The following is a 25,347-nucleotide window of genomic DNA, read 5'->3' on the forward strand; positions in this document are numbered from 1 at the left end:
GGTAATGTAATTGTATTAAACAATTTAAACGATAAAATTTTATGTCAAAAAGAAACCTTCCGGTAGAAAAATCTAATTCCCCAGTATACTGATGTAATTATTTTCTTATCATTTCGATCTCGTTTAATTGCTTCCATATGTTCAAACTCATATTATCTAAATGCTAAAGTTAGATTTCCTGTTTTGCCAGTCGGTCTGTGTGTTTGACTTAAAACTTTCAGGAACAAATACAAAAGTTCAATTTCATTGCAATTCATAATAAAACATTTTTGAACAGACGGGATTAAAGTTTCTTTCAAAATGAAATATCATACAAATTGTTCACACTGTATTTATGAACATTTTAAGTAAATTACTTTATGAAGTTAGTGACATCGTAAAAATGTTTATAAAAATGATATAGTCAAAAAGAGTTTTAGAAGAAACGTTCTATTTTTTAGTAAATTCTAATTATGATGTTTCAAGGAATGCACTAAGGCCATAATCAGTGTTCAAATGTGTCATGAAATTACACTTAACGAATTCTTATGAAATTACTCTTCCAAAGTAACTCTAAGCATTGGCTGTTAAAATGTCTTTAAGAGATCTTGAAATAAGTTATTAAAATTTGAATTATGAACTTCAGATGAAGAACAGAAGCAGAAATAAATATCAAAATTTTTAAAACAATAAATTAGACATTCTAATTGTGGTGTGGTGATGGTGATTGGCCCAATAAAAATCTAATGTAGAATAGCAGGAGCATGATAAAACCATACAAGTATAATGCATAAAAATGATTGTGAAAAACTTTCTAAAAAATATTATCATGATTCAGTGGAATTTTATGAGGATAAGAAGCAAACAGTGATATATTTTTTAAAGGGAGAGAGAGAGAGAGAGAGAGAGAGAGAGAGAGAGAGAGAGAGAGAGAGAGAGAGAGAGAGAGAGCATAGGGCATGGATACCGGAAATGCCAGAGGAAGGCCTTTATCGAATAATCATCCCCCGTTGATCTGTCATACCCAATGTGTGCCCTATGTATCAGGTCGGAAGGACATTCACCAGTCTGGGCATATTTAGTTTAAGGGGCCCGAATAGGGTTTTACTGAGTGAAAACTACAATAAGATACATAAACTATTTTATGCCATAGATAACGTACATTTACTTCAAGGTACATTCCACGTTTGGGGAAAAACTACAGTGCAGGTACTTTTAGGGACCCTCTCAAAATATAGGCAATTTTACTGAGATCATATAGGAATGTGTCACTTTTTTTTGCATTTTTAAGCAAATTATACAAATTTTACAATAAACTTCTTGCTCAAACTATACTTTTGAACGAGTACATGTAATACTATATTGTACATTATATGTAAGATTGATGTGGAAATAACGAACAGTATTCAATATCAAAATCCATAAAAAAAAAATACAAAATAGGAGCAGAGCAAAAACGGACCACCGAAACATCAGAGGTGGGATCAGGTGCCATGGAGAAGTGAGCATCCTCTTGTGACCGGTCACATTCGCCATGTGCTCCATGTCGTGATCGGGAAATAACGGAGAAAGCCGTCATCAATTCAGCGCATAAATAATGGACTAACAATTAGTATGAAAACCGTCAATCAGCATTTGACTCAATCATAAATTTTATTTGCTGACAAGGTCGTTGTATGGACCATCGAACTTAAGAAATTATTACTTTAACGAGCCTGCTTATATTCTTGTTTCGTCAACTTGCTTGTCAATAATTTACCTCGTTTTAGAAATTGTACCTACGTAGAGCATGCTCTCGCGTATCGAATCAACTGAGATATATACACTCCGTATGCAGGTGATGAAGGTATGTTGCTGCATAAGTAAGGGAAGTTAACGATAGAAAAGTTAAAGTCATTACGTTTATCATATTGCTTGGATGTTACAGTAACATTAAAGTCTTTTTCAAGTAATATATATCCAAGTATGAAACAGATGTGTCAGACTCTGTAGTATCTTTTATCTCAAGCTCACCAAGTAAGATATATCGTATCGACGTAGGAATGGAAATTAGAATTGTTAATTGACAATACGTACGTCGTCGATGTATCTAAATGTCGGGACTAAATTTAAAGTTTCTAAGCTATTGATTTTGGTAAAATCTTGAGATTTCAAATTGTCCAAAAGTTCTTTGGAATTCTTGAGTATCCACATTTGATTCACACTACTCCTTGAAAATATAGTTGCACAGTATTCTTGAAGTTTTTCCTTCACTTCTGTCAATATCTTAGTTAGGAGTAAAGAAAGAGGTTTCGTTGAACATTTACTGGAACCTGCAATGTAACTTTGTTTGTAAGGAATTTTATGAAGTTTCGGAATCCATTATATAAAGGGAAGTTCAAATTCATTTTGGCTCTGTGGAATATAAATAAATATTTAAAAGTGACATATGATTTTGAAGAATATCTTCCTTTTGAAGAATATCTTCCTTAGAAAGGGAAGTATGTGAATAAGTAGGATTACCACTTGTAGAGTCGTTGTTCTAAAATTCAATTTTTTAACGAGCCTTACAAACGAAGACAATGTTGTTACCTGTTTTGTCGGCAGATGTCCGCACTGTGATAAGTTAAGAGTAAGTTTCGAAAAAAAAGAAAAAAGAAAAAAACGGGATGGGGATATTTTGATTAATTTAAGGACATTGGCAACGTTTCTGGATTTTGTATAGAATTTTTCAGGAACTTTTGAATACGTTTAATGGTACCAAACATGTTCAATTCTTGCCCTTTTTACCCATCAATCCAGCCTTTCTTTAAAGATTTTGTCAAATCAATGTTTTTACAATTCTCAATGCATTTCCTATGTAAAATGTTGATAAAATGGTCCTATATTATTTTTAACCATAAGATTTTTCTAAAACCCATTTATTTCATAAAGTTAACACATGAAATACATTGTTGAATCTTCATTTCTGGTGACAAACATATACTTTGGCTCAAATTGCAAATATAGAAACAAAATATAGAAATGCCAGCACTGTTCTTTGATTTTAAGTTACTTCCCTTAACATCTAATTATTATTCATAATGACCAAGAGACTGGTTGTTTGTTTCTATACTATAATTTACTTTATTTGAAAGGAACTGTCATTAAACATTTTTGCAAGGATTTAGTATTAACTTTTAATGATGCCTCCTTCACAAAACCCATAGAATCGTTCTCAACTGGTCTACCTAGCTATCACCACTCTCAGCATAATTATGTCACTTCTTTCACTTCCCAGCATACATGTACTTATTCTAAATGACGACCTGTTGACTGTCTGCCCCTCAGCACAATGTAAACAAACCCACCTCTGCTATCCTTTTATTATTGTAGAGTTGAACATATCAGATAAAAACGCACACGTGCTTTTGTTTACCTCTCAGTCTGTAACACACGCTTTATTGGTTTTCACCGCCTAGAGAATTCCATACGGGAGATCACTCTCAATGACTATTTTTATAATTGAAAAAACCTGGGTATAAACCTTTTTTCTCCGGAAACCCTGCGTTGTCAATGACGTTAAACTGTTATTTAAATCTGTGTGCGTTGGTTGTCTTCTTATAATAACTATGTAACTTCATCCAAAACTTGTCCATGTATTTCACTTGAGGCTAAAATCGAAATAAAATGAATGTTGCAATGTCATCAGCTGCATTGAAAATAGCTTTAAATTCTATTTAAATGTTCATTCCAGATTAAAGGAAATACGGTATATTTGCGTCATTTGTTAAAAATATTTGCATTAGATAAATGAATCATAATAATTAACTTTTGAATTATTAAAGAAATTTTGTGCATGGAAATTGTTTTTTTTTTTCTATTTTTAAGTATTCATTTTTCTATCTTCGACCGCGTAATGGAAAAGTGGCGGAGTGAAGAGTTGAACCCTGTGTAAAAGTTCTGAATTTGATTCCAACAACGGATCCGGAGACCCGTTCTTCAATTAGGACCTTATAAACCGAGATCCTGTGTCAATGAAGGGCCTGGCACGAAAAAAAAAATCCCTAACTACTTAAAGTCTGTACAGTTTTGATTTAAATTTTCTAACTTACAACTATACAACCATCCAACTAGAAAGAGTGGCTTCTCAGTATCAATAAAACGTTTTCGAATGGATGTTAAGCGAACGAACGTTTTACCCACGCTTTTCTGTATTTATGTTAATCTGTTTGTATTTGTGTGAGAAATCCGAGAAAAGTCTTTGTAACATTTTCATTTGTACTGCCAATCAAAAAATATTTATTCTTTATAAATAAACAAAAAAAATATTTGAATAATTAGTTTACTTTTTTTAAAGACAATGGTTCTAAAATTGAGGAAATTAATTGAAAAATGTTCGTGACAGGAAAGAATAAGTGTAAATTAATTTTGTGAAGAGACAAGCTCTGATAGATCACAAATTAACGATTCTGTGATTTGTTTAAAAGAAAATCACGGAAATAAAAACAATTATGTGATTATCAAGGTAAACCACTATACTGAAATGCATACATTGATGTTATTTTAAAATTTTGAATTCATAATGTCATATGTAGTTACAAACTTAGGTATTTGCACGCAAATACCTCGTGTGTTAACATTTGCCAATTAAATATTTTTAATATTTTAATTTGGTTTTTATTATCAATTATCTGGATTATTATTTCGTGTTTGAATCATTCGTGTGCAGCAATACGAGGATATATCATGGGGATGGTTAAGGTCATGCAATTTAGAAAAATAATGACACTTTTCTTTGAATTTTCCTTTAAACAATGAAACCCAGTGCTTTAAATATATCTGTGTATTGCATAAATGCTTCAAACATTAAAAGGCATCGTTAATCGCAATGCTATGCTCGGGAAAAAAATACAGCATTACATTTTGTAACAAAATGAAAATTTTCGATTAAATTTTTAAGATTTAAAATCTAAATAAATTTATAAATGACACCGATAAATATATATATATTAATATATGGATTGACCTTTTAGGAAAGGCTTATATATGACAAACAGATTTTTTTCTTCGAAAAAATTCATCATTTTAAAATATATGTATTTGAACATACATTTACGTCAGAAACTACAATTAATACCTTCTTGGAAGATGTCCCTTAAATTTAACATTTACAAATGATTTCAAACTTATGTAAATAAGATGTGTCACTCTTTTCTAAACCACTTTCAAATCGATGTATAAGATTAATATTAATAGGACTAATGAATTCAACACTATGAATATGCTGATTGAATTTAAAACACGTATTCACCTCTCATATTTGACGGCAATTAATAAATGATGGATTTTACGAAAGGATTTCATTTCTACAATGAACAAGGAATGTGTTACATTCGTTACAAATGTTTAACAAAGATCAGGTATCATTATATACAGTTCAAGCTGACCTTTAGGAGAATAAACAGGTCTGTAGCATGGATTTATGGTTCTGAAAATGAATTCAACGTGTCGGATGTTGGTGTATTGTGCTTGTGTTCTGATTCATGCATTGTGTATTAATGCACAACAATCTATGACGTCACAGCCCAATGCTGCATTGCTGATGATTCGGCAACATCTTCAACGCGAATCAACAATGAAAATTACTCTTTTGAAGACCTTGAAAGTGGTACTTGGTGATATAAAATTGTTAAAAGCAGAAAGAGAAAAACACACCGCATTGATAAATGCACTCAGGCAGGACGTTAGTGCTTTAAGATCCAGTATAAAGGGCCTTAGGGACGTTAACAATGAACAAAACCTCCGAATTCATGCCTTGAATGAGAAATTATCATTACAGAATGTTACAACGATTGATTTATCAAAGTCAGCTGAGGACCTACAAGGAAAGATTGTCTCTTTATCACGGGATATTATAAACCAGAGACAAGATATTCAAAGTTTACAATCCTCCTCTTCTACTGATAGACGAGAAATAAACTCCATTTTGAATACAGCGTCTCAGCTGGACAAGAATGTGAAGTTTTTGGTGGAAGAAAATATTGAACAAGATAGAAAAGCTAATACTTTTCAAGAAGTCAATAATCAACAAAACCGCCAAATTCAGGATCTAAATGAAAAATATGTATCACAAGAAAGAAAGTTAAATGCAATTATAGCTGACAAAAATAAAATAAATCGAAATGTAAAAATTTTACTGGATGGAAATACGAAAAGAGAAGCAGAGATCAGGACACTTGTAGAGGAAAATTTTGAGATAAAAAAAGAAATTAATGTTATATCTCAAAATAATTTAAATCAGAAAAAAGAAGCAAGGGGACTGGAATCCGAAAACAGTGCAATAACCCGGGAAATTAATACATTAGTTGGAAAGAACGAACAACAGGATAAAGAAATTGAAAATTTAAAAGAGGAGAACAGAGTTCAAAGCGGTGATATTAGAACCTTGACAGGAGAATATGTAGAACAAGGCAAATTGATACAAATATTAAAGGACAAGAGTGAAATGATCAATCAAGGAGAAGTGAAAAATGATCAGTCAGTTGGAACCTCATACCAGGCCGGGAATGATGATCATGATGATTGGAATCATCGACAACAGGGCGATACAACCGATGTGTCACCTGTTGCCTTAAAACTACAAAAGGATATAGACTTCTTACATCATAATGTCAGCAGTGTCAACGAGAAAATTCTGTCCCTTGAAAACAGTCAGCGGTTTATTCACTCTAATCTCCACGAAATACGAATCGCTGATAAACGTCAGACTAAGGGGGACGTGTGAAACTTTAGGGGACGTTTAATTAGCTTTATGTTATTGTTTTATTATTGTTGATTAATTTGCATTATATGTTAAGTTATTAAAGTCCTCTTTGTTGTTTTAAAACAAAGAAATCCCATTAATCAATTAACACTCAAGTTTTATGATATTGAGACATTTATTGTTTTCGTTCTTTTACTAGTTCAAGGAAATCATTTTTCATATTTTTCCTTTATATAAATAAATATTATAATTGTGTTATGAATTCGTTGTACATTAATATAGGGGGCTGTTGCTAATAATATTCATTACAAATAAAAAAAAACCCTTATCAATCAACGTACCATTCCAATGCATAAAAATAGTATTAAAACGTAGATGTTGGACTATGAATTTTTCTTCTTGAAAAATGAAGATTTTGGGGGCCTTATCAATTGTACGTGTATTTTCTAGCCTTCTACTGTTGTGGGTTTTTTTTTTAATATAACCTCTGTAAATCTCTAAGTACCTCTGTACATTGAATATAGTCATATTTATTCTCAAATACATGTATCTTCAAACACGAATTTCAATGATTAGAGAGAGCTACATAGGCTTTGTTAACATTACGTAGTTGTAAGTATTATATAGTTTAATTTACCATGAGGTGCGACGAAGATGTGAAAGATGGTGACATTTAAAGAAATGTTAACATATTCAGAATATGAATCACTCTCATTTTCTTGTGAAGGATCATGACTTGTTAGACCAAAGATTACAATCATTAGCTATAAATACTCGCATTTATTTCTATAATAAAGTTGTATTTCTATACCTTGGTGTTTGCTTTTATCTCTGATAATTTTATACATTTGTAAAATTTATTTATTCATTGATTGAAATGAATATCATTAGAATGATTTTGTGCAAAATGAAGTCTCTTCTACCTTACTGTAAAATATCTTTTTAAACTATTTGTAACCATGAGTTATTAAACTTCCCCAATACTTAAAGCATCGTAGCACTCTTGTTAAATACATTTAAGTTCTCAGGTGTTACTATATTAGTATAACTATTACAGATTTGATCATCTGAAGGGGATTTAAAAAAAACAAATAAAGTCAATGTAAGGGAACTTCACATGTATATTCAATGCATCGTTTTTTCTACTATATCTGCATTCAACTGTCATTAACATTACGACCGTTCACGGTAGCCTAGTGGTAGAGCGTTCGCTTCGTGATCGGGAGGCCCTGGTTCGATTCTCGCTCCCAGCGCCGCGTCAAATCTAAGACGTAAAAATAGGTAGTGACTGTTTCTTTGCCAAGCGCTCGGCACCAGATGTGAAAGTCCGATGACCTTAAAAACGTAGGTCCCGTGTCACGATAGGCGCTGGCACAATAAAGAACCCTCACTGCTTAATGGCCCTGAGTGCCGAGTATAGGTTTAAATTTGAAGCCCTTCACCGGCATACGGTGACGTCTCCATATGAGTGAAAAATTCTGGAGAGGGACGTTAAACAATATACAATAAATCAATCTATCATTAACATTACGTACATGATAATTAATTTATTAAAATTCATGTTGAATTAACTTCCAGTTAAGAGTATCAACTTATTTGACTGATAATGATCAACAAAGTGGAGGAATTCAAACAAGGGCACCGCAAAGAAGAGCATTCCCCCCGCAAAGAACATCTCAAGGTAGAGTTCGACATTTATCACGATGTATTTGCTTCCATTTCGCCTGATGACAACATAAATCACTCACATATAAACACACACATAACTGTGTCCACTTGAATTTTGTTGCAAGCGGATATTAATAAATGCTTCTATATAAATAATCGGAAATACTTGAAATTCCGCATTCATACCTATTTTATTTATTACAAGATTGCTTCAGAATCACTGAATTAATTATAAATATATGACAAAATTTCTATAAATCCTCCCGTAACCATTCGGTTACCGATTCCGGTAATCATTCAGGATTGTGACCTAAGTTTGATCAGTTTTTTAAAAGATTAACATTTGACATAATTTTTTTCTGATGGTACCAGAGCCTTTATATTTCACATACATTGCATGTTAAAAGCTCTTTCATTGCATACAAATAAAATATGGCCTTTTGACCTTCGAGTTTGACCTAACTTTGAAAAACTTTTATCTTTGCAATAACTTTTGAAAAATTGTTATATGTACTAGTGCTTAATTTGTTTACCTTGTCATTTCTCAATTTGCAAAATTATTCTGTTAAAAACATTCTAATTGTACGCACAAGTACTCTGAAGTTTAAAAAGACATTGATCCGATTGGCAATATCTATTTTTATTAATTTTTGGAGACAAGGTTTTCCAAAAATCATTTGGAGTTCTCATGGGTACCAACTGAAACCGCTATTAGCCGACCAAGTTTTTATTCATATAAAGCAGAAATTGTCCAAATCTTATAAGTGAAAAGAAGAAAACACTTGCTGTGGCCTAAAACTCGGCATTTAGATATATCGAAGATATTGTCAATTAACAATGGTTACTAGTACTGTACTACTATTTCCATTCTTACGTCGATACGCTATATATATTGAGATAAAAGATGCCACGGAGTTTGACACATCTATTTCAAAGTTTGATATTTCACTAGAAAAAGACGTTAATTGTATTCTAACAACCAAGCTCTATTATAAAAGTGATGACTTTCAATTGTCAACTTCCCGTACTCAATCAGCAATATACCTTCATCCTCTGTATTTTAGAGTTTATATATCTCAGTTGATATACGCAATGATCTTCACAAACACAGCCTGATTTATAAACATCAATTAATGGAAAATCAAAATAATTCTTTAATATTTAGTTATATTCAAATATCTTGTTTTAAATTATTTTCGCAAAAAACATATTTCCGTGGAGATTTAACCTAATGAATCAAAATTCTTCCTTAAACCACGAAAAATTGATTCTTCGAAAATATGTGATTTTACAGTATTGGTCACAGACGTTTTGAGGAAAAGATGGTTAATTAATTCAACAACTAATGATAAATGGTATCATGTATTTTATTTACAAACCTTAAGCTTTATTGACCTAAATCAGCGGCATTTCAATTCAATTTTTGAATTACCATGAAAACACATATTTCCGTAGAGACTTAATTTTTACCCACTTTATTTTTTTTTAAAATTCAATAAAAATCCCAAAATATTGTCGTATATGTCAATATTATCTAAAGGAAAACCACGAAAAATTGACCCTTCGAAAATATGTGATTTAACAGTATTGGTCACAGACGTTTTGAGGAAAAGGTGGTTCAACAACTACAAAGAAGAAGATACAGTTTTAGCTAGAAGTTTAATGTTTTCAACAAGTTTTGAAACTGGCTTGAATATTAATTGAGTAAATGACAGAAAGATATGAAAAAATTTTGGCAGAAGTGATCCATCCTTATTTTAAACCACATCAAGAATGAAAATTTAAAATGTATCTCATCTAAAATACTGAAATATTTTCGTTGAAATTCCTGTACTAAATGGCAGTGAAAAGCCTCAAAATGACTAATTTTAAGTATAATTTCCTTATATTTAATATGTGTGATTAAATCTATCACCCACGTTTATTTTTTCAAAAGGATGTGTAAAATTCAATAAATGAAATAAAATATCTCAAAATCATTGTGGGTGTACCTGTGTACAATATTATCTGAAGAAAAATTCCATCATAAATTTATGTCCTCTGCAACTTATTAAGAAAATATAGAAAAATGCGAAAAGATTTTATCGAGATTCAAAATTCGAGTTTAGCATTTATAAATGCAAAAGTGAGAACTCCCCTTTATTATGTTTTTACTATGAAATATATATAATTATATCAAATGGGTCATTTGATTAAATTACAATGCAAGAAAAAGTGTTATATATATTAGAAGGAAATTTAAATAATTAATGGATTTTTTCAGCAAAAAATATTTCAATTTATATATATATATATATATATATATATATATATATATATATATATATATATATATATAAACAATTTAAATAAAAAATATTTAACATTAATATAATAGTATATGAAAATCAAAGGGAAGAACGCACAATAAACATAAAATTGTGTTATAAGGTAAATACCTTGTTCTTTATCGTGTAGTGTATGACGATACACATGTTATTTTAGTTTCGACGTTGTGCATATATCAATACATTTTATGTACATATATAAACATTCAATACATGTTAAATGTTTTACAAAATGTATTAAATTCAATATCGGATTAACATCTCAGAGAAAAACAATATATTTCTTCATTTTTATTAAATTAAAGTAAACTGCATATTTTTTTCATTAAATTGGAATTTGAAAACAATTTTGCTACAAGATATTCAAAATGTGATCGCAGAGTACCAGGGGTTAATACTGAACATGCCTTATATTTTAAACCACATCAAGATATATGAAATTTTAAAATGTATCTCATCTTTAACTAAGTTGCTGAAATACTTTCGATTTTTGAAATATATATGTACTAAATGGCAGTGAAAAGTCACAGATGATGCATCTGCAGTCGGTTATTTGATGGGGCTTACGAAGTACATCAATTACTTTCTGTTATATTTATTATGTGTGATTAAATCTATCACTTTCGTCCATACGTTTCAGTTTGACATTTCAAAAGAGAAGATTTATCATTTTGACATTTCGTTTTCAAATCTGACGTCTCAATAAAATTATATGACAGGGAAATGTATTTTTGTGGGAAATGTAAAAATTCATTTTGACAATTAAAAAATATATATTGCTGATATATTTACATGTTAATTTATTTGAAATTTTTTTTTCAAAAATCCATTAATTATTTAAATTTCCTTCTAATATATATAACACTTTTTCTTGCATTGTAATTTAATCAAATGACCCATTTGATATAATTATATATATTTTAAAAACATAATAAAGGGAAGTAATCAAATGTTGAGCCCGCTTTTGATAAGTTTTGAAAAAGAAAACTCGAAGAATTTTGATAAATCTCGTATTTTGAAACTCGAACATTTTAGGAATCACAAATGATAAGTTTTAAGAAAGAAAAAAAAAACATTTTGAATATATATATCACACATTGTCAGTCATTTTTAATTAAGTAATGCAATTTAAATCATTTATTTCTAAATTGATTTACGAATTAATGAGATCAGTAAATAGTATAGAATGAAAAAAATAAAATTAATGACAATCAATATTTTTTTTCTCTTGGAATGTAACCCACTTCGGAAAATTTTGAAAAGTTTGTAGACTTTGTTTGTTTGTTTGTTTGTTTGTTTTTGGGGGGTGGGGGGGGGGGTGTTTTGCCTATCTTGTATCCTTCATTAAAATGCATATTATGTTAATAATCAGTCAACTAAGTTCTGAACACAAATTATACGATGTACTTTTTCGGAAGTTTTCTTTTCGTCCAAATTTCAAAACTTTGTCAGACGTATCGTCAAGCCTTATAAAATACGGATTTTTTCTGGAAGAAGGAATAAAGATATTTTTGTAACAACTGCAATCAAAATATATATCATTTAAGGGTTGAAGCTTTTTTAACCTATGTTATACGATTTTACATAATCTGGGGCAGTTTACGATTTAGAATCTGCGAAATTTTTTCGAAGTCATTCCTTATTTGTTTTGTTTTAATAGAGGTGAGCCTGATTACTTTTCGTTGTTTCTATATTCTATTTTGATTAAAGCATAGTTTTCCATGTCTGAAAAATGATTTTGATTACCGGATATATTTATCAATAATAAAACTGAGAGTTTTTTTTTTAGTTCACGAAAACATAACTTATTTTAGTAATCCGCGGCCGCGCATAATATTTTTTTTGATTAGATGAGAACTGGACATTTAGTTTTTCATCATTGATATATATAAAATATGAATTTACATGTAAAAAGTCATCAAAATCCTATTTATTCGTAGACAATTACTAGTATATATTTTACCAAGTATTTAACAACTTTAACAAATTACTAGTATATTAAAATTGAAGATTGCAAGATTTTAAAGTGATAATGAATGTTAATATTAATATTAAGATATATCATACAGGCGAATCACAATGTATGTTCTATTAACCTAAATATAAAATAATCCTAAAGAACGACCTTTTCAGCTAAGGCTTTTTTAAATCTTCAAGTCGTATTTGCCTTTTCCGTAATATGCCCAATATTGAATGCGGTTTTTATCTTTGCGTAATTGTTATCTGTGACCATTATTTAGTTCAATGCACCGTTAGAATGCTTTGTTTTAGTGCATACATGCATTGATTCAAAGTTCAGAAAGGAGAATACGGTGTGCACCAGGTCCGGTATTTTTGCCTCCTATTTTTGTTGGGATCTCATTTTCCAAATTATTCGGCTTGAAACGTCGCATGTTTTCACTTCAAGTTGTGTATGTGTGCATGCAATTCTAAATCTAAACTTGGCAAAAGCAACATCTCTAGTGAATATGGATTGACAAGGCATTTATGCTTGATTTCTTATTTTAAATAGGATACATGGCTTGAAGTGAGTTCTTAAAAAAGATCAACAAATTGATTTAACAAAAAATCCAAAACAAAGTGTGTTGTTAAAAGAAGACTGAATATTACACTTATTTTCATGACTACATCAAACTGCCTTAAGTGAACAGGCAAAGATTAATTTCAAATATAAATAGCTTATTGGAATTCCTTTTGAAAATTGAAGAAATAATTGTTTATAACCAAAACTGTAAAGAAAACACCGATGGACACCAATGGACAAAGACCGGACGAAACGGGCAATGGTCATGCTTATCCAGTTGTCCAAGCCCCTTCACGCCCATTACACCCAAGGTTTTCTAGAGATGTTTCAACACAAATGACAACGTATCGGGTGCCATCAGACTATCTATCCACAACTATTAAGAAAATACCACCTGGCACCAATGGACAAACGTCTGACGAATTGGACAACGGTAATACATGTCCAGTTGTTCAAGCCCCTTTGCGCCGAATACATCCAATGTTTTCTAGAAATGCCTCAACTCAAATGACAACGTATTGTGTGACGTCACATTTTCAGGAAAAGGTCAAAGAAGCTAAGACACAAACGTTTATATTTCAGTACATCAAAAGTAAGAAGTATAAAACTGCGGTCATTGTTGCAGATTTCCCACCAATCCAACCTGTGGATGATGACGATATTGAGGTAGCAGCTGGAGGTATCCCGAGGCTAAGTGAGGAGGTACAGAGGCATTCTGTACCACCACTGGAGGTCGAACAACGACAGCCAACCCCGCCCCCAGAGTTTGAACAAGTTGTTCCTTGTTCAGATTTTGATAGTGGACCAGAGATGAGAACCACTCCTCCACTTCCAGGAGCTAGACAGGTACAGTATATTAAGTGTTTTATGTTTGATTCAAGACATCAATTTATTTCTGATTTTGGTCGGTTAAGCATTTCATAAAGAAGCCCCAGATGTCTCGCACCAATTAATATATTTTTGGGAAGAATCAGCAATTTTTAAGAATTAAAAATCTTAATCAGTTTAGAGTTATGAAAAACATGCTTTGTGTTTTAAATATCTTATATTTGTTAGAAGAAATTATACTATTCTTTGAATTCGCCGACATCTTTGTTTGTTACTAAGCTTTTATTGCTCCCCGCTTTAATATCGTTCTTCTGTCTTCGTTTCCACGTGACCTTGACTTTAAAATTTGACCTTTTTTTACTGGAGTATTTTAAAAATGTGGACATTGCCTTGAATTGGCCATAACTTTTGAAAGAGAAAAGGTATGGCTTTCTTATTGCACAAATGTGTTTCCTGTGACAAGTCCTTTAGAATTATTCTATGATTTTTGCCCATATGACCTTGAAGTTTGACCTACTCTTTAAAAATGCAAGCATTACTTTAAATTGGCAATTTAATTTTAATTTTTCAAAGAGAAAAGGTAGGGCTTTCATATTGCACAAATGTATTTCCTTTGAAAAGACCTTTCTAAATATTGCATGATTTTTTACCCCTTAGCCTTGACATTAAAGTTTGACCTACTTTTAAACATTACTTTATTTTTTAACCTTACGGATAGAGACTTCATATTTGGTATGCATACTCCACTAATTAAGTTCTTTTAAATGCCAATAGGGTCATGCAGTGACCTTGTCTTTCACCTTTATGCTAAAAAAAGCTTTTTCGCAATAACTTTGAATTTTTGTCCGCAAGATCATTAACTTTTACAAACATTTTTTATAACAATTTATTTTTTACTCTTTTCCTTGACCTACATGCTTTACCATTAATTTTACAAAAATTGGTGATTTTTTTGGCATATGATATCATATTTTGACACAATATCCCATAAATAACGGTATCCCATCAGCTAAGTCACCGAAAGCCAAGCATCAGATTTCTTTGAGTCTGCTTGTTTCTAATTAAGAGTTATGTCCTTGAATGAATTACAAATATGTATTAAACTTTAAAAATTCTTTAAGAAAAAAAAAGAATGAATTTCTATGGTTTGTATAATTGTAACATTATGATTCATACTTCACAGCATCGAATTAGACCCGGAAATGACGCTTTGGTACGTGTGGGCGGTGGTTGGATGGAACAAAATTACCATCAACAGAAACATTGCACCAGCAACCGAAAGTGTAAACCTACGGCAGACAGATATCCCGTCATCCCCTCTCTGTTTCATCCAAGTTGTAAAATGAGAAAAGTGAATAAATCACATTATGCTTCTGTAACAGTTATGAATAACAACCGTTTTACTGAATTTTCATGTACGAGGCGGTTCCTGGACAAAATTAGAAAGTAAAAACACTAGAAATGTGTAGATCTTAATTGCATTTATACCTTCATAATAATTCGTGTATGATGTATATAATATCAAAGATTAATTTGTTTTGTGGAATACAGTTATATTTAAAAGATGGTAAATACACATTTTTTAAGCAAAACCTGTGTAATATAATTAAAACTTTAAAGGCTTGTGACGATGGAAATGTGTAGATTTTGCATTTATACCTTCATAATAATTCGTATATGATGTAAATAATGTTAAAGATTAATTTGTTACTCGACTTTTTCATCTGGATGTTCAAGAAAGTTATATTAAAAACGTCATTGTAAATAAAATTTTTATTGATATATTTTTCAGCAAATTTTCTTTTTCTTGTACGTTGTTGTAATATAAGTAAAACTTTATAGCAGCTAAATTCTAAGTAGCGGAACTGAGGCATGATTGTTTTATGTGTGACGTGTAACCGAGCGGATGTTGCAACAATAATCAAAAACACTATTCCTAAATTTAGTCTGAGCTACTTGCTCAAAAATTGATTTGTGGGAAAGCTCAGATAGCTTCTCGGTACCTAACAGAGAAAAATTATATACAACAAATGTACCTATGAAACAGGGTAAAAAATCAAAATCCAAAATCTAATTTTATCTCTTCCACAGTTTTAAGTGTGTCTCAATGCTGGATTTCTTATATTAAACTAAATTAACTTTAATTATCATAGGTTTAACTTAACTGTAAGATAGTCTGATAGGAGAGGAAAGACTTGTTCATTCTTGCCTAATCCTTTTTCTCACCTTAAAGACAGATGATACAAACTTTTATCATAAAAATTGAAAACCATGTTTCAAAGAGTAAAATAAACAAGTTTACAGAGATTTATACTTTATTTATTAGCATACTTGATTCTCATTGTCTGATGATAAAAGTTATCTTCTCTGTACTAGAGAGTTCCTAATTTCTAACGAGAGTTATCTCTGATCATGAAATACAAGTATATATTCAGCGTTTGGCCATATCAAATCATAACGGTACAGTTCTGTAGGTAGTAAAAACTAAACGTGACCCACATTCCACACATTGAATTTTTCTATGGATTTTCCGTTACTTCCCGGTCATGACGAAAGAAGCGTTGTGTGACCAGTCAGCAAGAGATGTTCACTCTTCCATAGCACCTGATCCCTCCCCTGATGTTTTAGTGGTCCAATTTTGTACTGTTTGATGGACTTCTGTTGAATACTGTTTGTTATCCCTATATACATATATTTCATTGCTTACAATGAAAAGAAAAAAAGGAAGAGAGATAATAATTTATTTAATTTTGTAGTAAACTTCTTTCTCCTCTAGTTAAAAATTATATAACTCCATACACTCAGTAATTACCAATATTACTTAACTCTTTTTAAAGAACAACCGTGAATGATAAGATATTTGTATTTCATGCATCTGATCAATTTTCCTATTCACTCTCCACTTTTTTCAGCGCCGTTTTCTTTTATTAAAAAACAGTGTAATCGTTATTTAATGTTTGAGTAGCTCTGTCGCACTCAGAGTTGGTCTGGTGCCGAGTAATACAATACCCAGTACCCTGTATATACCACGATCAGGTCAATATGAAACGACGGGAATGCTATTTTATACATACTGTGTCTGCCCTCTAATTCTGACACCCGTGTGTGGATATTTAAACAATGGGGCATAAACCTAGCTAAATTAAAGTTACTGTTTTCTTAATGCGCGACAAAATCAATGGATGTATAAGCCGCTTAAACCACTAAATTACTAAGACCTTTAGAAAAACTTGCGTTATTGAACTGGCAACCCGGTAGATGAATTGATAGGTCTGGACGGTTCAACGTTTCATTGAACAGTTTCTTAATTGGTGCGACTTGGATACGTCTATAAAAGAACTTTTATGTTTGAATGTGGTCTAAAACTTAATCTTCTGCAATGACAGAATTTTCTTGATTAGTTTAAGATACAATTTTTGTGAACTTGAAAAAAAAAACATGTCTGATTCTGGGAGTGTCAGAAGCCGGAGAGAAATTGTGTTTTCGTACTCCCAAGGAAAAATTTTAAAGTCTAGGGACACGGTGAACAGAGTCCAGAGACGCAAACCTGTCGACAGCGAGCAGAGAGTAGTCGTAAAACGTCAGCTTTATCAACCGTCATACAGAACCAAGTATTCCTCCGAGGCGGAAGTATCTAGGGAGAGAAGAGTGATAAGGTCAATATCAAACCCGACATATACGTCACGTCCGGTGCGATATGTGATTCGCCGACCTGCGCAGTCTCTGTCAAGCTCCTATTCATCAGAAACAGGAACTTCTAGTTTCACACGCAGTGAGTCGCCCAGCAGCTACACGGATACTTCGGAAACGTGCAGCACGTGCTCCATAACAGACAGTGTATCATCACGTGACCAGCTAAGATCCCCAACGATTCGGCGACGCATCATAAGACGTGGTCAATCCTCTGATTCTATTGAAGGATATGAAGCCAGGCAGTTCCGTTCTAGAGAACCAGGGTCCTGGAGAATTATCCGAAGACCTCCTGAAACTAAACACGAGGAAGTCAGGGCGCATACTGCTGAACCAGAATATGTAACAGTAAGAAGAGTAGTTGAACCAGGATATGCCGAAGTTAGAAAAGTGAGAGAAGTTGTTCGCCGGGCTCCAGTACAAGAAAGTACTGTAAGTGATGATTCGGTTTCAACGGATACCAGGTCAGATAAAGTAGTCATCGAACAAGGATTTCAAAACCGCATGCGTGAATATCAGTCTCAGCGTTCCCGGGATGTCGCTACACAAATGATCACTCACTTCGTGCCACCCCCAGAGGAACCAAAGGAGGAAATATTTACCAATGATGCTGTTACACAAACGGTTCCAGAACCCGGTCGTCCACCAAAGCTCCCAAAAGACAGGTACAAAACTGCGGTCATCCAAGCGGAACCGCCACCAAGACAACCCAACACCGACGATGAGATCGAAGTGGTGGTGAAGCAAGATCCGCCCCCGATGCTTACACAGGAAGTGGAAAGAAAACCGGAACCGCCCCTGGTTCAAGAGATAGACCTCCGACCGCCACCCCCGGTATTGGTTCCGCCCCAGAGTTTTGGTCCAAAACGGAAGTACATCCGTTCCCCTCCGGTACGTTTACTTTTTATGGTAATTTTAATTTCTCTCCTATCACATGTATTTCTAAGTGAAACATAATTACATTACATTGCATTTTTTAAAAAAAATCTAGATAATTTTACTGAAAAAGAGAAGAGATTTGGATATTAATTTGTCAAGAGAGTAAATATTGAATGCACATGTACATGTGAAATGTACTAGTATCTCTTTAAAGATATATATTCACTTGTAAATCTAAATGATCCATTAGATGAATAAATGGAATAATGAATTAGGCTAATCTGGACAAAGTATAATGACATAGGAATTTACAAGGACTCATAATTTTTTTAAGACTTTGAAATCTATACAAGAGATGGTGATTGGGATCGAACATCGAATTAATTGAATAATGTGAATTCTATAGAACTAATCTTATCGCTGAAGGATATTTAAATCTCTACAAACATCCTTTATAAAAAGCCACACGCATCAGAGAATTTCATTATTCAGAATTTATAATACACTGCTAATGTGATGGGTAAATATTACACTCAGGAATTTTAATTGTAATTTGTGAATTTAAATATTTCAATAAGTAAAAAAAATGACAATCATTCAATACATTGATCATTTCATAAGGTAATCTGATAAACATGTATTGAGAAGTTAATTCACACTTTTGTCTTCTGTTAGAAAAATATAATTATTGTACCGCAGACTTATGGCAATTCTGTACTATAGTCTTATAATGGAACAATGTCCAAAGCTCTTAGAAAAAATCAATCTTTTAAAAGCATTTTTATTTCATAATGTATGCATTGAATTTGAAAAAAGGCTAATTAATTTTTTACTGTGCAGCGTTAAATCAAAAGACATTATCTCGTAGATCTGTATAGCTTTAGATCGGCTCTTGTGTCATTTCCTTACATGGATATTATATGTTCTTGCTAGAAATAGACACAAAATATGTTAATTACGTTAAAGAAAATAATATAAAAGTGATACAGGACTGGAAACCATTAAAAATTCAATGTGTTATCAAAGTTCAAAACAAGTGTCCTCTTGAAAACATTTCATTTAATACCTTGGTCAATAAAAACATCTTTATAAGGGCATAAGGCATAATATAGACTTGGGAGTCTACATGTAACAACTGAGTTTTGGGGAAAAAATATTTTGTACCCTCAAATTTGAATCTCTCTCTCTCTCTCTCTCTCTCTCTCTCTCTCTCTCTCTCTCTCTCTCTCTAGGTGTATATATCAAGCATTGCATCTTTTGCTAGTTCAGATATCGATTTGTTTCTGTGCATTATGTTAAACAAATTGCCCTATAGAAGAGTTGACACGGTATACAATAAACTCCTATCTAAGATTGTATCAAAATCTGTCTACACCTCATAGAGTGGGATACGATGTTCAATATATATAGGTGTTAAATCGTCACATTATTTCCATTTTAAACGCCTCAGCTAGAGGGTTGAATGGCTCTTATGTGTTGGGAATATCTGTGTCGCAAATAAAAAATCTTCACAGGGAATATCGACATGTTTATAACTTCCGTGCTGAACTACCCTAGCAACAATAAGACATCCGCATCATGCCTGGATTCTATAGTTGAAAATGTTGTGTAACAATCACAACAATGAAAAACGTCATCTCCAAGACATTTTCAAAGTATTTTGTCGGTCTGGAGTCAAGGAACTGTGTTTCTAAAAGGATATTTAAAAGTGATAAAATCAAAAAGATATAACTGGTGACACAGACACTGGAATTTCATTAAAATACACGATTCTGAAACAAATGGTACTAAAAGATAAAATGTGAAATACTTGACTTTAACTCGGTATCATGTCGACGGAGGAAGAGAGGTACTTTTCTGGGGAATCCTATGGAGATTCCGTGGGGGAGCGGATCCAGAGACGAGCCTACAGGGAACAGTATGGATCCGCGGGACCGGGGTCACGTGACGTAGGGGTACAGATGAAAACTCACTACATCCTCGAGCCAAATCGATACTTCTCAAAAGTTCGAGATGTCGGAACACAGACAAGAGAGAATGTTAATAAAGTTATTTATAACCCTCGGATTCTGTCGAGTTCTTATACAGAAAAGGTAAGGCAGAAACGGTCGGAGAAGGACTTCTCGTTTGTTTACAATCACCAGAAGCATGAATTGTTTCGAATACGAAAGAGAAAGACATCGGATCTTGATAATAAATCAGAGACTAGTACCTCCGACAGGTATTCTACAGCATCCTCTTACGAGTCCACTGAAACTTATGGCGATGACTCGGAGAGATTCTCGTTTGATATTGAAGAGTACTATGATGAATCTAGAGAAACTCGAACGGTGGCTGTACAAATGAGTACGAAGTATCTAGTTCAGGAATCACGGCCGAAAGCCATTGTCAGGGATGTAGCAATTCAAACCAAACTTCCGCCGCTGTATGCGCCCTCTGGGAGTGAAATGATAGAACGTCTCTGGAATAGCAGACTGCCATTGTCCAAAAATGTCACGTGCTCTCTTCCGCCATATTTGGGTCAGGAAAATGAAATTTCAGGGTCAACAAGCTACAGGTCTCTAAAACGGATGGAGAAGGTCGTCCCCGAATTCAATCGAATCCAAAAAGTAAATGAAAGACTTCGCCAAAAAGACAATGCTAAATATTATGATACTGCTTCTGATGGAAATGTTCTTTACTGGTTCAACAACAGAGAGGGGAAAACATCTAGCAAAGACTGGAATAAACAAAGGGATTCAGGAGATAAGGAATTAAAACGCAAGAAACTCCAAAACGAAAGAGAAAAATCAAAAGGAAGTTATGGAGGAAGATGTAAGAGCTATTCTTCCCGAAGCATGTCTAGTAGATCATCAGATTGCCGAAATCAGAAAGAGGAAAACAACAGAAATAGAGAAGAAACTTTCGAACTCGCATCTTTCGAATATCTAGGAGGAGAGCAATCGTCATTTCGCGTAAAAAGTGAAATGTCTTCAATAGGTATTCAGACTGAAAGAGAAGATAAAAGTTCCAAGTTGTTCCGAAAACCAAAAACCAAACCTGAGAGTGAATGGACTTCGGACCTTCAACCAGCAACAAATGACACGCGCAAGCTTTGCTCCAGGAACAGCGAGACAAGTCTAGAGATTTTGTACCCTTCACCTTGTCTTACAAAAGAAAAAGAATATGTTTATGCAAGAAAACGCAATCCAGCGCCACTGGAAATTATTAAAAGCAGTAATTTTCCTTATAAACCGGAAGATGAAGTTATATACACAGAATCTAAATCCCAGACGGAAAATTCCCCGAGAAACACGAGGACGAGAGAGGATTCCGTACACTGTTTAGAAATCGGCTCCGAGCCCGACGTTATTCCAGCCGAGTTTGTTGAGAAACCCGTAATAAAACCACGTGTTCGTAAACCAAAGGTACAGCACAGATGCACTTGAAGTAAACGATTTTGAATGTAGGGTCTCTAAACTTTTAATATAGATCATACTATAGGGACAAAATGTTTTATCGTATATAAGAACCCCTCCCCTTTAGTTCACAATCAACTTTTAAAAGAACTTATCTAGGGGTATATACCTTTGTAAACATCATTTTGCCGTTAACAAACTGAACTAAGGAATGTCCATGTACAAAATATTATGGTATGCAATGTCGATACGTATATACAACGGAAGGTAACTCTACAGGCCTTCTTGATCGGTTTGACTTTATAAGGTGTCATTTTAAAAAAAAAAAAACTTGTTTATGTTGAGATCCTTCAAAAGATACGGGATAAAAAATGCCATACATCCTGATATATATCTTGTAAATTAAATTATACATGTAAGATTTCATTTTATTATTTCTATTTACTATTTAATTTTTATATCTTAGACAATTTTATAATATGTTTTTTTTCTACTTTTAGCCACCTCCGCCTCCGGACGTCGTAATCCGCGTGGGTGGAGGGTGGATGAAGGAAGAGCATCACCGGATACAGCACCGCCCCCTACACCGGAAGTTCCAACCCACAGCGGACCGGATCCCGTTTGTTCGATCACAATTCCATTACAGTGCCTCTAAAACTCCGGTAGTGAACAGAGAACGGAAGCAAACGGACAAAATCCGATATGCTTCTTTTATCCCTTGAAATAAACATTGAACTTATTCTACTGAACTGAATCTAATTTATAGAAAGAAATACTTTTGTGTGTTATCATAGTCAAAAGATATACTGTAGTTTACATTAGTAGTACCTGTGGTATCTGCATTTATAGCTGTTTTGAGCTGACTTTTCTGATTGAATTCATAAAATTCATTATTATTGCATATTATACATATATAAAAGAATCTATATCTATATATCTATTATTTATCATCATTTTTTTTAATCTTCAGAATTGTTTTAATTAATTGATTTTTTTCAAAGAGATTATTTATTGAATGGAACATTTAAAACGTTTTCTCCTAGTGTTTTCCCCTATCTTTAGGAATAATTTCTTCAAGAATTAGAATGCTTATATATTCTTTGCAAAGTTGACAAAAAATATTAATTGCATCGGTGGGATTTTAAAAAAATTATTTGATATTTAATCACATAATGCATAATTTAGATGACCTCATAAATTGGTATGGGATTTTAATATTCAATTATACACTGTAATTCATTAATCTATATTCAGATTCAGTATTTATAGTTAAAAGTTATGATATTTATGATATACCTGGTGTTTTTTTTTTATACTATATGACTATTTTTTTTTTTTACTATTTTCTACAGCACTAAATACCAAGCCAATGCGCAATGTGTCCTTCGAAAGAGTTTAAGGGTACTTACCACAAACAAAAAATGGATGCGCGGGTTTATATATTTTTTTTGACTGATTTTGATTTGTAATGACATAAATAATAAATCCCTGAAATATAAATAAATCGTAGGTTTTTTCTTTGGTGCTTAAATTTTAGATTTTTTTTTTTTTTTTTTTTTATTTATACAAAATTTTATTCACATAAGTGAATGGGATTGGGCAGCAGGCAAAGCCTATTTTAGCCCTCTCCCTACAAGGTCAAAATGAACACACAATATATAGATATAAAAATAAATAGACACATAGTAGCAAAAACAAAAGAACAAAAACAAAAGAGAAAAAAAAAAGTAGAAAGAGAGAGAGAAAAAAAAATTTACAATGAAATACATGTACCGGTTATAAAGTGTTGGCATGAGTAACATACATTACAATTCAAATAAAACGTGTGGTTGCTGCGATGAAAGCATGTACTGCTTCAAATATTTGAGTATTAATATTTATATATACTTTGCAAAGTTCATGAGTTTGATCACAATCAAAATATTTTGAATTGTTTGGAAAAGTACATTTCTTGGAGAGTTATATTTTGGACAAGCAAAAAAATAATGATGAGCATCTTCAATAGAAATTATTCACACATTGATGTTTCTGATAAAAATTGGTTATATAAGTCTGCCTTTAAATTACTTGCATTATTTCGCAATTGGCAATTTATTATATTGTTTTTTATTCCAAAATGATAAATTTCTTTACCTTTTTTTATAAGAATTTAAAAGACTTTTAAATGAAGATATTCCAGGGGCATTTTGATATAATCAGGCAAATCATTCCATAATTTAATAGTTGATGGGAAGAAACTTTCCATATATGATGTAGTTCTAATAGAAGGAATTTTGAATTCTGCATCATTATTTCTTAGATTATAGGGGTGGTTTGTATGACGATTTTATTTTGCCTTCTATATAATTCCATACAAAATATTGCACATTTTTTTAACTTTATGACAAAATCTTATAAAATTCTCCCACTCTACTTGGTAAACATAATTCAGGTTGTCAATTTAAATGTAAATCGATGAGAAATAATGCTGATTTCTGAAAAAAAGTTTGTTTGTGTTATTTATCCTTAATTGTAATGAATGAAAAGAAAAAAAAACATGAAAGTTTAATACATTTTATTATAATTATTTTTTTTTATTATAGCAATATCCTTTAAACAAAAGATTTAATGAAATAGGAATTTTGTTGCTTATTTGTATTACTTCGAATTAATTTCACTGTTTGGGATAATGTTTTCTTAAATTCCAATGTATTCGATTTTTAACAATTTAAGACTTCTTAAGTTTAATTGCAGAAACATGGGGACAGATCTAGACTAATTGCTGATGTTTTTTTTAAATAGAGTCTAATTATGCTAAAGCGTTGACATTTTGAAGTGCCTGATAGATTACAATCATATTCATTTAAAAAATTATTTTGAATTATATAACCATAAATTAAGGTGGTTTAAATGCCATTGATATTAAGAAATTGAATATCGACAGTTACTTAATTGAATTTATGAATTTTTTAATAAAGAAATCAGTAAAGTATCTGCCTCTTTTTGTCTTTTGATTCATATGTTCGAACTGAAAAAATAACAGGTTTCAATAATTGATATTTTGTTTTTCACATTAAATGACTGCATGGAATAATCAAAATTCTGCAATACTGCCATGTACATACTTTTTTCCATCAATGCAAAATTTGGAAGAAAAAAAACCAAGTATTATTTTAAAAGTATAGGTAGAATCAATCTCTTTTATTCAACTGAAAACGGACTTATGTTATTCATTGTAAACAAAGTTAAAACTTAAATTCAAAAAGAAAATTCTTGCATTATAAATTAAGAAATTAGTCCAATATGTGTGTTAATGCTTCTGTAATAAATAAACATCTTTAATTTTATTTC

General features: G+C 32.1%; 3 protein-coding genes across 4 annotated transcripts; all 3 read left to right on the forward strand.

Annotated features, from left to right (window-relative positions):
* Positions 1-5,325: 5,325 nt before the first annotated feature.
* LOC134277785 (outer membrane protein alpha-like) lies at positions 5,326-7,475 on the forward strand. Its single transcript, XM_062760093.1, has one exon. It carries the CDS (start codon positions 5,423-5,425, stop codon positions 6,722-6,724), a length of 1,302 nt encoding a protein of 433 aa, XP_062616077.1. The 5' UTR covers positions 5,326-5,422; the 3' UTR covers positions 6,725-7,475.
* A 5,949-nt stretch (positions 7,476-13,424) lies between these two features.
* Positions 13,425-15,500, forward strand: LOC134277794 (uncharacterized). Its single transcript, XM_062760101.1, has 2 exons — positions 13,425-14,068; positions 15,234-15,500. Exons 1-2 carry the CDS (start codon positions 13,445-13,447, stop codon positions 15,498-15,500), a joined length of 891 nt encoding a protein of 296 aa, XP_062616085.1. The 5' UTR covers positions 13,425-13,444.
* Positions 15,501-17,044: 1,544 nt separating this feature from the next.
* LOC134277804 (histone-lysine N-methyltransferase SETD1B-like) lies at positions 17,045-22,794 on the forward strand. 2 transcript variants are annotated; one of them, XM_062760112.1, is made up of 2 exons: positions 17,045-18,631; positions 22,518-22,789. In XM_062760112.1, exons 1-2 carry the CDS (start codon positions 17,489-17,491, stop codon positions 22,737-22,739), a joined length of 1,365 nt encoding a protein of 454 aa, XP_062616096.1. In that variant the 5' UTR covers positions 17,045-17,488; the 3' UTR covers positions 22,740-22,789. The 2 variants fall into 2 exon arrangements, with proteins under 2 accessions (XP_062616096.1, XP_062616095.1); XM_062760111.1 differs by lacking the exon at positions 17,045-18,631 and adding an exon at positions 19,890-22,026 and having other exon boundaries at positions 22,518-22,794.
* Positions 22,795-25,347: the final 2,553 nt, after the last annotated feature.

Source organism: Saccostrea cucullata, unplaced genomic scaffold, assembly GCF_032062105.1.
Source record: "Saccostrea cucullata isolate Sc308-1 unplaced genomic scaffold, CSIRO_AGI_Scuc_v1 ctg1783, whole genome shotgun sequence".
Lineage (NCBI taxonomy): Eukaryota > Metazoa > Mollusca > Bivalvia > Ostreida > Ostreidae > Saccostrea > Saccostrea cuccullata.